The sequence below is a fragment of the Xyrauchen texanus genome, chromosome 9 (genome assembly GCF_025860055.1).
Source record: "Xyrauchen texanus isolate HMW12.3.18 chromosome 9, RBS_HiC_50CHRs, whole genome shotgun sequence".
Taxonomy (NCBI): domain Eukaryota; kingdom Metazoa; phylum Chordata; class Actinopteri; order Cypriniformes; family Catostomidae; genus Xyrauchen; species Xyrauchen texanus.
In genome coordinates this window covers 12,343,194-12,355,587 of record NC_068284.1, presented here as the reverse complement: position 1 = coordinate 12,355,587, position 12,394 = coordinate 12,343,194, and the positions used below count along the sequence as shown (strand labels likewise).

Sequence of the window (12,394 nt, the reverse complement as noted above, 5' to 3'; positions counted from 1 at the left end):
ACAAATTGCATTTTACAATATATTCAAATAGAAAACTGTTCTTTTAAATGGTAAAAAGAGTTCCCACAATGTTTTTACAGTATTTTGGATCAAATAAATGCAGCCTTGGTGAACAGAAGAGACTTCTTTTAAAAACATTCAAACATCTTACTAATGACTATATTGTTTTGTATGAATGAGTGATCAGGATGGTTTTCACCTCATTTTGAGCAAAAACTTTTTCAAAAACCACGCATAAACGTTATTTTCTCAAAAATACACACTGATAGTGAATGGCCCTTACTACTGTTCTGGTAACTTATTGGTAAAATTCCCTCTCTGAAATGAGAGCTTTTCAATTTAGAAAATATCTAATTTCTCTTCTTTTTGGCTGGTTCAGAAACCTGTAGGGCCCCATACACTATTTTTGTTTAGGGCCCCCAAAACCCTAGGGCCGGCCCTGATGAGAACCATCGTCATTTCAGTGGAAAAGGGCTATCAGTTTATGTAGTGAAGCACCAGTGGGTGGGGCCAAGGGTGTGTTGATGTAAAAGTAGGCATTGATGTTTTTGAGCTGCAGAGGCGTCATGAATGAATGAGCCCCCAAACGACATAGGAAAGTCACAGGAAGTTGCTTGGTTTCAATAAATGCTTTTATTGCATTGGAGATTAAGTTTTGAGTTCTGAAATTTACAGTAAGTTTTTATAGTAGAAATATCTCTCACATGTATCAAGGAATATTTGATTCCTCTTGGCATGACCCTTTTAAACATGGTTACTGCTACAGACCTACACATTTAATAATTTACTTTAATGAAGCCTTTATAATCCTATTCTGCAACCATTTAAATTCAAATCATATTTTTGCCCTACTCTAATCGAGGCACCAGGATTTACATGCTTAGTTTAGACATGGGCCTACTGGTTGTCAGCACAAAGCTCATGTCCTGCACCTCATTTATTTGATTCTAGACTAAAAAAAAAATCTCTAAAGTTTAAACATGAGAAGTTGTTTTATTATTTTTTTTCCATTAAAAATGGCTTTTTATAAGCTTCTAATTGCATCTGGAATTAATTTACACTATAACAACATATCTAAAAAAATTGACATTTATTTAAATGGGTTCGTGTGATGTTTGTCACAAGTCAATTTTAAATTTAAGGTTGTTAAAATATTGATTATGTTCTGTAATTTTTGTTAATAAATGGTAAACAATATTGAAGTCTAATCATTTTCAGTTTAAGCCTATAAATGTAAAAAAAAATTGCTTTTAATAAATAGTAGTTAAACTTGACCATTTTGTCCAAACGGTTAGGGTTAGACATTTAAACATTTAGCAGAGGTATTGGTATTGGAATCTTCAATATTGGCCTTGATAGTACTTTGTATTGGCTCGAAAATAAAATGGTATCACCAAAGTCTTTCTAGCAGTCAGTCCACTGGCGGCCATCTTTGGAAAGCTCCCGGGAAGAGTGTTTTATAGCGCTACAAAACTACAGTGTTACACTTTTAAGCAAATGTCTTGCTTATACGTTGAATGCATATTAATATGGGATTAAATTTTAAAAATAAATGTAAAAAATTTACACACATCAGCTTTAGTAAAGATATATTTCGATATGAACATGGACAAGTTGCAGTGCATCTGTGTTTCATGCAATCTCATTTTTCGTTGTTTGTGGTACTTTAATATAGGAACAGTAGGCCCTCACTCTAAATTTAATAGATCGGAACGAGTTCTCAGGGAACATAAAAAAGAGAAGTGATACTGTTGACTTCAATGGGGCTTTCTGTTGTGTTATGTTGATCTCAGTAGACAGAACTTTCCTTATCCTCAGCAAACGTCCCTAAGCCTTGGGACTACATAGACCATTTTTACTTGGAGGAAGATATAGGCTTTATAGAAATATTTTTGCAAAATATTTCTAATGAACCACAAGCAAATCTCCCCACAACTCCAGAGATTTACGGGGTCTTTCCTCTTATGCAGTAATTTATACCAAACTTTCAGAAAAATGCTCTGGTCAAGGTCAGGTACATACACTGTATTAATTGTAACTAGTGATCAAATAAATTTTACTCACTGGGGGGGGCACAATGGGTTGTGTGAATTCATCTCACAAAACCCAATCTGTCTTTTGGTGTCCTTAGCGCAGTTAGCCAACCATCAACCATTAATCTTAAAGATATTTTTAAATAGTGATATCTTTATAATTTGTAAATCTACAATAAAAAGTGCTGTCTGTAGAGTAAAATTTGGAATCGCATAATTTTTTGTGGTTAATTGCAATTAATCACAGATTTTTAAGTAGAAACAAAACAAAATGTAACAATATAATGCTTTATTAACATTTTCCAAACAAAGCCTTCCACAGTCACGATAGCGATGCACTAAAATAACAATTCAAGTGACATTAAACATTTTCCAAATCTAACTGGGAGTTTGTCTAATTAAAAGAACTAGTATCCCCATATAGGTTTCATATTCATTGCAATGTGCATTGAATCTCTTAAAATTGCATCCTCCACAATAATAATCTGGTGGTAGACTGCAGCTATCCGCTTTCCAATAGCAATAATAAAGATGCATTCATGAGTCGCATCAGGGCGTCAACAGGTGCTTTGAACTTCACTTGAAGAGCGCTTGCGGACAAAAACATCTCATTCTGCGTTTACATGATAGTTAATACTTGTGTTTTTTCTTTGTACTATCAGATCATTGTTCGAATTGTGTCAGAGAACCCCCCAGCTACCTCCTCCCCCATTGAGGACCGGATTAGACTAAAAGTCACCTAATACAGATCCAGTTGTTTTGATTTTTGAAACCTTGATGTATCTGTGCATGCAGAGTGGATGCACATACCATGCTATTAGAGCTAATAAAATCCTGTTTCACCCTTATAATAAGCCATCTGAATCCAAACATAACACAATGGAAAGTCTAAAATAACAATACACTGCACAGATAATCATAAACTGGTCAACTCCAACATTGTATCTGTATTAATGCATCCAAAAGACCTGGAAAGAACTGAGAAAAATCACACTTTTCGGTAACACTTTATTTGACAGTGTCCTTGATATACATATTACATGTAATAACTATAGTAATAACTATGACGTCATCCGCGAAGCTTGGGAGGAGGGACCTTCGAATAGTAAAAATGAAATTCAGTACGTTCTTGATCTTCGAGCAAAACTCCACACACTGTGGCAATTAACACAGGAAAATTTGCTCCAGGCTCAAGAACGCCAACGCCGGCTGTATGACAGGGGTACTCAGCTAAGGGAATTTGCACCGGGAGATAAGGTACTTGTATTGCTCCCAACATCGAGCTCTAAATTACTCGCCAAGTGGCAAGGACCCTTTGAGGTCACACGACGAGTGGGGGATCTTGATTATGAGTTTAGACGAACCGATAGAGGGGGCGCGCGTCAGATATACCACCTCAACCTCCTAAAACTGTGGAGGGAGGAGGCGGTCCCTGGGACGTTGGCCACGGTAGTTCCGGAGAGGGCAGAGCTCGGACCGGAGGTAAACAAAGACCGCAATCTTAACACCCCGGTTGTTTGTGGAGATCACCTCTCGCCGCGTCAACTCACAGAGGTTTCCGAATTACAAAAGGCGTTTGCAGATGTGTTTTCCCCTCTACCGGGTCATATGAACATCATCCAGCACCACATCGAGACCGAGCCAGGAATGGTGGTACGTCATCGCCCTTATTGCCTGCCCGAACACAAAAAGAAAATAGTTAGGGAGGAACTCGATGCGATGCTTGATATGGGCGTAATAGAGGAATCCAACAGTGATTGGTCCAGCCCGGTTGTTCTTGTTCCCAAGAGTGACGGGTCGGTACGCTTCTGTGTGGATTATAGAAAAGTCAACGCAGTGTCTAAATTTGACGCATACCCAATGCCCCGTTTTGATGAGTTGCTTGATCAGTTTGGTTCTGCTCGGTTTTACTCGACCTTGGATTTAACGAAGGGTTATTGGCAGATCCCCTTGACACCAATTTCCCGTGAGAAAACAGCCTTCTCGACGCCGTTTGGCTTACACCAATTCGTGACACTTCCGTTCGGTTTGTTTGGGGCCCCAGCCACATTTCAGCGCCTCAGTGATCGGATCCTCAGACCACACACCGCTTATGCCGCTGCCTATCTAGACGATATCATTATTTATAGTAATGATTGGCAGCGGCACATGCAACATCTTAGGGCCGTCCTGAGGTCGCTGTGGCGGGCAGGGCTCACAGCAAACCCCAAGAAGTGCGCGATTGGGCGTGTGGAGGTACGGTATCTGGGGTTCCACTTGGGTCATGGCCGGGTGCAGCCCCAAATTGACAAGACCGCGGTGATGGCGACTTGCCCAAGACCTAAGACCAAAAAGGGGGTGAGGCAGTTCCTGGGGCTGGCTGGCTATTATAGGAGGTTTGTACCTAATTATTCCGACGTCACCAGCCCGCTGACTGACCTCACTAAAAAGGGGGCTCCAGACCTGGTCCAATGGTCGGAGCAGTGCCAACAGGTGTTTACACAGGTTAAAGCCGCACTTTGTGGCTTTTACATGCACCTAACTTCTCTCTCCCTTTCTTATTGCAGACGGACGCTTCAGACAGAGGGCTGGGTGCCGTACTCTCGCAGGTGGTGGAGGGGGAGGAGCGCCCGGTGCTGTACATCAGTCGTAAGCTCTCCTTGAGGGAAACAAAGTACAGCACCGTGGAGGAGTGTCTGGCCATCAAGTGGGCGGTCCTCACGCTCCGATACTACCTGCTGGGGCAGGCCTTCACTCTCTGCTCTGATCACGCCCCACTCCAATGGCTTCACCGCATGAAGGATACTAACGCCCGGATCACCCGTTGGTATCTGGCCCTCCAGCCCTTTAAGTTCAAGGTGGTCCACAGACCAGGGGTTCAGATGGCTGTCGCTGATTTCCTCTCCAGAAATGGGGGGGAGTGGTAGGCAGGCCGGATGGCGCCCCGGCTTGAGTTGGGCGGTGGGGGTATGTGGCAGCGGGGGTGTGGTCAAGCGCTCGTCCGGGAGAGAAAGTGGTAAGGGCTCTTGCACCTGAGCTAAATTGTGTCTAACACCTGTTTCTAATTTCAGTGAGCATGGGGAGAGCGGCATAAAAACAGCCACAGAACCTCCAGTGGAGAGAGAGAGAGTCAGCAAGAAAGAAAAGCTGTACTAAGCTGCTCACTATATATTAAGCTGTATAAAGGCTAAAAAGTGTTAATTAAAAGTCTTACCTTCGAGTTGGAAACCCTGTTGCCTGTGTCATCCTTTGTGGAGAGTGCTACAATTATATGTAAAAACAATCATAAATCCAAAAATTATACCTTAACATTATTGTGAGGTGAATATGAGGAGTGTCAGAGTGGGAAAAAAAATAAATCAGCCAAGATCTCAGAAAAAAATTGTGGACCTCCACAAGTCTGGTTCATTCTTGGGAGCAATTTCCAAATGCCTGAAGATCCCATGTTCATCTGTACAAATAACAGTATGCAAGTTTAAACACCATGGGACCACGCAGCCCTCATACCGCTCAAGAAGGAGACACATTCTGTCTCCTAGAGGTGAATGTAGTTTGGTGTGAAAAGAGCAAATCAATCCCATACAAACAGCAAAGGACCTTGTGAAGATGCTGGAGGAAACAGGTAGACACGTATCTATATCCACAGTAAATCGGGTCCTATATCGACATAACCTGAAAGGCTGCTCAACAAGGAAGAAACCACTGTTCCAAAATCACCATAAAAAGCCAGACTACAGTTTGCAAGTGCACATGGGGACAAAGATCTTACTTTTTGGAGAAATGTCCTCTGGTCTGATGAAACAAAATGGCCATAATGCCATTCGTTATATTTGGAGGAAAAATAATGAGGCTTGCCAGCCGAAGAACACCATCCCAATCATGAAGCATGGGTGTGGAAACATCATGTTGTGGAGTGATTTGCAGCAGGAGGACTGGTGCACTTCACAAAATAGATGGCAAATTATCTGGATATATTGAAGCAACATCTCAAGGCATCAGCCAGGAAGTTAAAGTTCGGTTGCAAATGGGTCTTCCAAATGGACAATTACCCCAAGCATACCTCCAAAGTTTTGGCAAAATGGCTTAAGGACAACAAAGTCAAAGTATTGGTGTGGCCATCACAAAGCTCTGACCTCAATCAGAAATAGAAAATAGAAATTTTGTGGGCAGAACTGAAAAGTCTCACAAATTGTGAGAAGCTTGTGGAAGGCTATCCAATTTGACCCAAGTTAAACAATTTAAAGGCAATGCTACCAAATACAATCAATGTGCATAAACGTCTTACCCACTGGGAATGTGATGAATAAAAAAAAAGCTGAAAGAAACAATTCTCTCTGCTATTATTCTGACATTTCACATTCTTAAAATAAAGTAGTGATCCTAACTGACATAAGACAGTGAATGTTTTCTGATGTCAGGACTTCAGAAAACTGAGTTTAAATGTATTTGGCTAAGGTGTATGTAAACTTCTGACTTCAACTGTAAGAATGGCTATTAGATGAACTGATTTCCTAAAATGCACCACATAATAGTGTGTTAATAATGGAACATGTGAAAAGCATTAAAAGATCCACATATCAAATAAAACATTATGTGTTTTGCCCAGCTAGGCAGACACAGCTCAAGTTTGTATATAAAAATATCTGATGTAAAAGTTAGCATTTGCTTATCTATCTGCAAACTTTCCAGTCTGATTTGCATCTCTGCATTTACATGGTTTCATATTCATAAAGAGAAACAGAGTAACATCATTGCGCTACTTCAAGCTAGTTAGCGTCACACCAAAACTTCCTCTTTCTTTGTGGTTAGGGGATGACGCTACAGCAAGACTGCATAAAAGGAGTTGTGAGTACGTCCCGCTCTTATTAACTGAAGAAAAAAACGAAACACACCAACACATATCAGCACGAGAAAAGTCAAAGTTAAAATGCCAACTATATTGTCACCTTCAATGGAAATGGACAAAATGAACAATCAGGATAAATCAGTAAACCCCAGGTAAGTGCAGTTTTGTTGTTGTTGTTGTTGTTGTTGTTGTTTTCACACAATAATTGTTTATGGTGCCCTTTTAGTTACATTCAAAGTATATTGTCTTATTTATCTGAAAAACATTGCCTCCTCAGGAGACTAGACAAGTGGCGGTTCCTTTGGCCTTTGACAGAAAAGTAAGCTTCTTCCAGTTTCCTTGATTTTTGGTGGTACATTTATCAGTGTTTTGAAATATATATATATATGTATATATATAAATTATTAGTATTATTATTATTTTATTACACATTTCTTTTTTTCTTTTTTTAACAGATTGAACCCTACTGAAACCCTGCTATGGTCCCAATCACTGGAAAACCTTCTTAAATCAAAATGTAAGTGTAATATGCATAGAAACTCTTATATATTGCAGTTAATACAATCCACATAATGAACATAGCTTATATAAGTGAATTTCATAATCACAAATACACATTAGCTGTAGTTTAGCTGGTGTACAAGCATAGCCATGCTGCTCACCAGCAAACCTTAAATTGTCTTGCTGGTTTAGCTAGTTAACTAGCCTGTTGGAGACACAAGCAAACCAGCATCCCATGCTGGGGACCTGCACCCAAATACAACATATGCTGGTGACCACTGTTCTTCATTGTGGGTTTCATTGGCAACAACAAGGGCAGGGCAGGAAATAAAACGAACAAAAACGTACATTGTTTACAGTCAAATAGCAGGATCAAGGAACTGACCTTAACAGGTTGTGAATGTGTGCAAACATGATCACTAGAATGCAAATTGAAAAATAGAGACATTTCTTTTTTTTTTTAGAGAGGCTGCTTTTGTTTTATGTGATATAGAGGCTGTTCAGGTTGAAATAATTCACATGTGTCAAAAAAGCAGTTGTTTTCTTTACCGTTATCACTGTTTGTTGCTTATAGGTGGCATGGCGACTTTCCACTCCTTCCTCAAATCCGAATTCAGTGATGAGAACATTGAATTTTGGCGGGTTTGTGAAGATTTCAAAAAAATCAGGTGTTCATCCAGGCTGACCTCAAGGGCCAAAAAGATATTTGAGCATTACGTCGAGGCAGAAGCTCCCAAAGAGGTAAGTATAGTATGAACTGTGATCACTACATGAGATCCCTACATGGTTTTAATGAGCGCTAGAGTGATCGATCAAACTCAATATCTTCCATTCGTTCAATCTCTCCTCAGATAAACATCGACCACAGAACGAGAGAGCTCATCAAACAGAATGTACAAGCTCCCACAAAAGTGTGTTTTGATGAAGCTCAGAAGATTGTCTTTGGACTTATGGAGAAGGATTCATATCCTAGGTTTCTTCGCTCGGACATCTACAGATCTCTTCTGGATTCAGTGTCAGATAGGATCAAGGTCTGAGATACAACATTTACAACAGTCAAACTAAGTGACTAAGACTTCACTCACTTGTGTGGAACTGTTCATGCAACGGGCGAGATGGCCGTGATGGCCGGTGGTTTATCAGGCTGCGTCGAAATGTGAGCCTGGATATTTGGCATTCGGGACTGGAGTCTGAAAATGGTTATACAGAATGTTGTTGATCTACAGAAAAGCTTGTATAAGCTATTGTCTAAATTAGCTGTATAGCATGCTCTCTTGTTCTGTGTGGCTGTGAAATTCACACTGTACAGCTAACCACAGAAGTTTCTGAAACATCTGACACCTTTGTATGGGAATATCCTGGAGATCTTTTCCAACAATAATTTTATTAATTTGATTGGCGGATATCCGATGAATGTTGTCAAAATTATGTTAATGCCATTTTAAAACCCAACCAATCTTTGATGAGGAATACTATCTAGGCTCATATAAATGACTTATAGAACAAATGTAAATCCCAGGAATTTTATTTTTGTATTAATTTTTTTGGGAAACTGGGGAATTGAATGGATATCCTTACAATGATATCTGCATACCAATTATAATTTCTCTTCAACAAAACAAGTTTTCTCAGTTGAATATTATTGCAGAATAGGACATCAGAAAATCAAAAACCTTTTACTCTCTGAATATACAGTATATAAATACCTCTAATTTCCCATAGTTGTTTTGAACAGAAAAGTACTGTGGGGCAAATGAATGTGACTTTTTTTAAAGCGAGTGAAATGATATATTTTATTTTTTAAACTCTAGACACCGTTCCTTCTTCCCATACAGAAATATCATATATGGCCATGTATATACAATTATAATTCAAATATTTAAGCATGTATGTACATATTTAATTTCTACTGATATTTGGGAAAAAAGACGGTTCATATATGAAAAGGACATTTTGTTAGTATTTTGAAATATATGTTTCATATATGTACAAGTATATCAGTGAAAACCATATATGAACATATATATCATATATGTGTTTTGCATTAGTGCCAAATATTAGATGTCTGTACAGGATACATAAAAACTGCTATAAATTCTATATTTTTTAACATGACTTTATATTGTTTAATAGTTTTGCCTTATGTACAATATAACTCATTTGAGTCGTTTACATTTTAAGGAACCATTTGATAACGTAATAAACATAACTGCAAATAAAGAGTTGTTTGTTGTTTCATTGTTGCTAGATCATTGTAACAGTGTCCACAAAATCTTTGGACTCTTATGCCAATGCGTAAAATTGTATGAATGCCATTGCATTAGATAAGAAAAAGCAAGCACAGTGGCAGTTCTTTTAATGAATGACTGCACATGCACACTTTTCAAGCATAACATATTCACACAAAAACTTTTGTTGGTTTTTAAATTATAAAACATATAGATTTAGTGCTTAAGACAGTGTATTTGGACGCTGTCTTATGGCTAAATAAAAATTAAGTTAGTTCTTAGAAAAAGTCAAGCATCATTTGTTTGTATGCTTGGTTTGATATTTTGTTTTTAAATGCAATGATATTACATAAATTAATTTGTATTTACATTTTTAGTGGGATTAAGATTAAGGCCTACTTTCTGAGAAGTCATACATTCTTGGCAAGTTTTAGGGTCTTTTATTTAAATAAAAAAGTATTTATTTTGCCAAACGCCATTTGAAATATAATGCACACATACAAGAAAGATAAAACTCTGTCTGACTATTGGACATCCCCTTTACTTGGTGCTTTCGGTTTCATGACCGAAGGTTTAGTGTCACATCACATGGTGACGCCTGAATTTGTCACCATTTCCCTATTTACACCTACACAGTGTTAGTCACCGTATTATTTTCAAATATCACAGACATAAGTCTAGACCCCATAAGCTAGGACAAAAATAATCATACCACACACAAGCATATCATAGTTTTTTTTATTATTATTATTGATGCCCACATACTCAGAAAAAACATTGAACTTCCTTTGTGAGAATATTGTAGGCTTTATGGCTAGTCAGGTGCTCTGTAAACATTCTGGGTAATTTACTTCCAATGTCTTTAACAACAGCATGCAGAATATAGCAAATTATATCCTCAATTGACTTAATATAAATAACTTTAGTTTGAATCCATGTGTGCATTAGGTCTTTACTAAAAAGTAGAGCATCTGACCTAGTTTAAAATTGCCACACATTATCACTTATTATCATGTTTTTGTTTTTTGTATAAGAATTCAGAAGAGAGAAGTTTCAGGCCTTATATTTAATGTTCACCCACAAATGAAAATTCTCTCATCATTTACTCACCCTCATGTTATCTCAGATGTGTATTACTTTCTTTCTTCTGCAGAACACAAACAGATATTTTTAGAAGAATATCTCAGCTCTCCAGGTCCGCACCATACAAGTGAATGGTGACCAAATATTTTTGAAGCTCCAAAAAACACATAAAGACTTTATTAATTTATTAAATTATTCCATACTAGACCAGTGATGAAATCTATATCTTCAGAAGCAATATGATAGGTGTGCGTGAGAAACAGATCAATATGTAAGTCCTTTTTTACTATAAATTATCTTTCCTGCCAGTAGGTGGCAATATGCTCAAAGAATGTGAATTGCAAAAACAAAATAAGAATGTATAAGTGAAAATACATTTTAAAAAAAGTTATTAAATATAGATCTGTTTCTCAACCACACCATCATATCACTTCTGAAGACATGGATTAAACCACTGGAGTCAAATTGATAAATTCTATGCTGTTTTTATGTGCTTTTGGAGCTTCAAAATGTTAGTACTCATTCACTTGGATTGTATGGACCTACAGAGCCAAAATATTCTTCTTGTTTGTGTTCAGTAGAAGAAAGAAAGTCAAACACATCTGTGATGGAAGGAGGGTGAATAAATGATGAGAGAATGTACATTTTTGGGGGAACTATACATCCAGTTTTTAGCATGGCTGTGCCTCCTGTCATATGTAAAAGACTTTAGAATTTTCTCTACAATAGATGGGTAGAATTAAGCAAAGAGGTGTTGACAAAACTCCAAACTTCATCATGAGATAGTCTTTGCTGATGTCTGATATTGTCACGTTTAAATGTGTTTGTTCATGTCTTCAGGTCTTTTATTTTGAAATTTGTTCACTTCCTTGTCTAGTCATGTGATTATCCTGTTCCCGCCATGTTTCATGTGTTTTGTTCTCATTGGTTTGTTTATTAGTCTTGTCTTGTTATTGGTTCAATTTTCATTGTCTTGTTATATTGTTACAAGTCTTGTATTTTCAGTGGTGGACTTGTTAACTTGTTACCCATGTCAGAGTATTTATAGCCCTTATATTCGTCTTTGTAGAGTATTGTTTTGGTGTAGCGCTGTCAAGTAATTTATGCCTTGTCTTTAAGGTTTTGGATTTCACATTTGTAAATTAACTGCATAATTTTGTCTGCCTGTCATTGCAATCAATGTTACAGATATGGGTTTAATTAAGGTCTTTAAAGTGTCTCAAAATGAGCTCAAATGAGTGTTATGTTGTAGGTCATAGTTGACCTGTGGGGATGGGGGCGTGGTTGTGTGTCTGTTTGCATGAGAGAGAGGGAGTGATGTGGCTGGTCAAGCTGATTGTTGTAATTGCTTACAGCTGTTTCTTGTTACTGTGATAGCCAGGAGAGACACTCCAGAGAGGAGAGAGTGCAGCATAACATGTTTGAAGAGTTTGTTATAAAGAGCCTGTTTAAGAATTTGTGTTCAGAGAGTGTTTTTCTTTTGAGTAAAGAGACCAAGAGTGTGCAGTGTGAAAATGAGACCGAAAATAAAGTTTTACTTGAACTGCTTCATTGTTTCCTGACTCCTCCTGTGTCTGAACGTACAAACGTATCACACACACACACACACACACACACACACACACACACACACACACACACACACACACACACACACACACACACACACACACACACACACATGTTGTGTTTCCATGTTTTATGGGGACTTTCCATAGACATAA

General features: G+C 38.0%; 1 protein-coding gene across 1 annotated transcript; it reads left to right on the top strand.

Annotated features, from left to right (window-relative positions):
• The first annotated feature begins 6,891 nt into the window (after nucleotides 1-6,891).
• Nucleotides 6,892-9,568, top strand: rgs13 (regulator of G protein signaling 13). The gene is made up of 5 exons (XM_052134383.1): nucleotides 6,892-7,010; nucleotides 7,136-7,177; nucleotides 7,314-7,375; nucleotides 7,934-8,100; nucleotides 8,211-9,568. The coding sequence occupies exons 1-5, from the start codon at nucleotides 6,940-6,942 to the stop codon at nucleotides 8,394-8,396; spliced, it is 528 nt and encodes a 175-aa protein (XP_051990343.1). The 5' UTR covers nucleotides 6,892-6,939; the 3' UTR covers nucleotides 8,397-9,568.
• Nucleotides 9,569-12,394: the final 2,826 nt, after the last annotated feature.

Coding starts and splice junctions, on each gene's coding strand:
- rgs13 (XM_052134383.1), top strand. CDS start 6,940: ATGCCAACTATATTGTCACCTTCAATGGAAATGGACAAAATGAACAAT. Junction 7,178..7,313: donor CTTTGGCCTTTGACAGAAAA/GTAAGCTTCTTC, acceptor TTTTTTTAACAG/ATTGAACCCTACTGAAACCC. Junction 8,101..8,210: donor AGGCAGAAGCTCCCAAAGAG/GTAAGTATAGTA, acceptor ATCTCTCCTCAG/ATAAACATCGACCACAGAAC.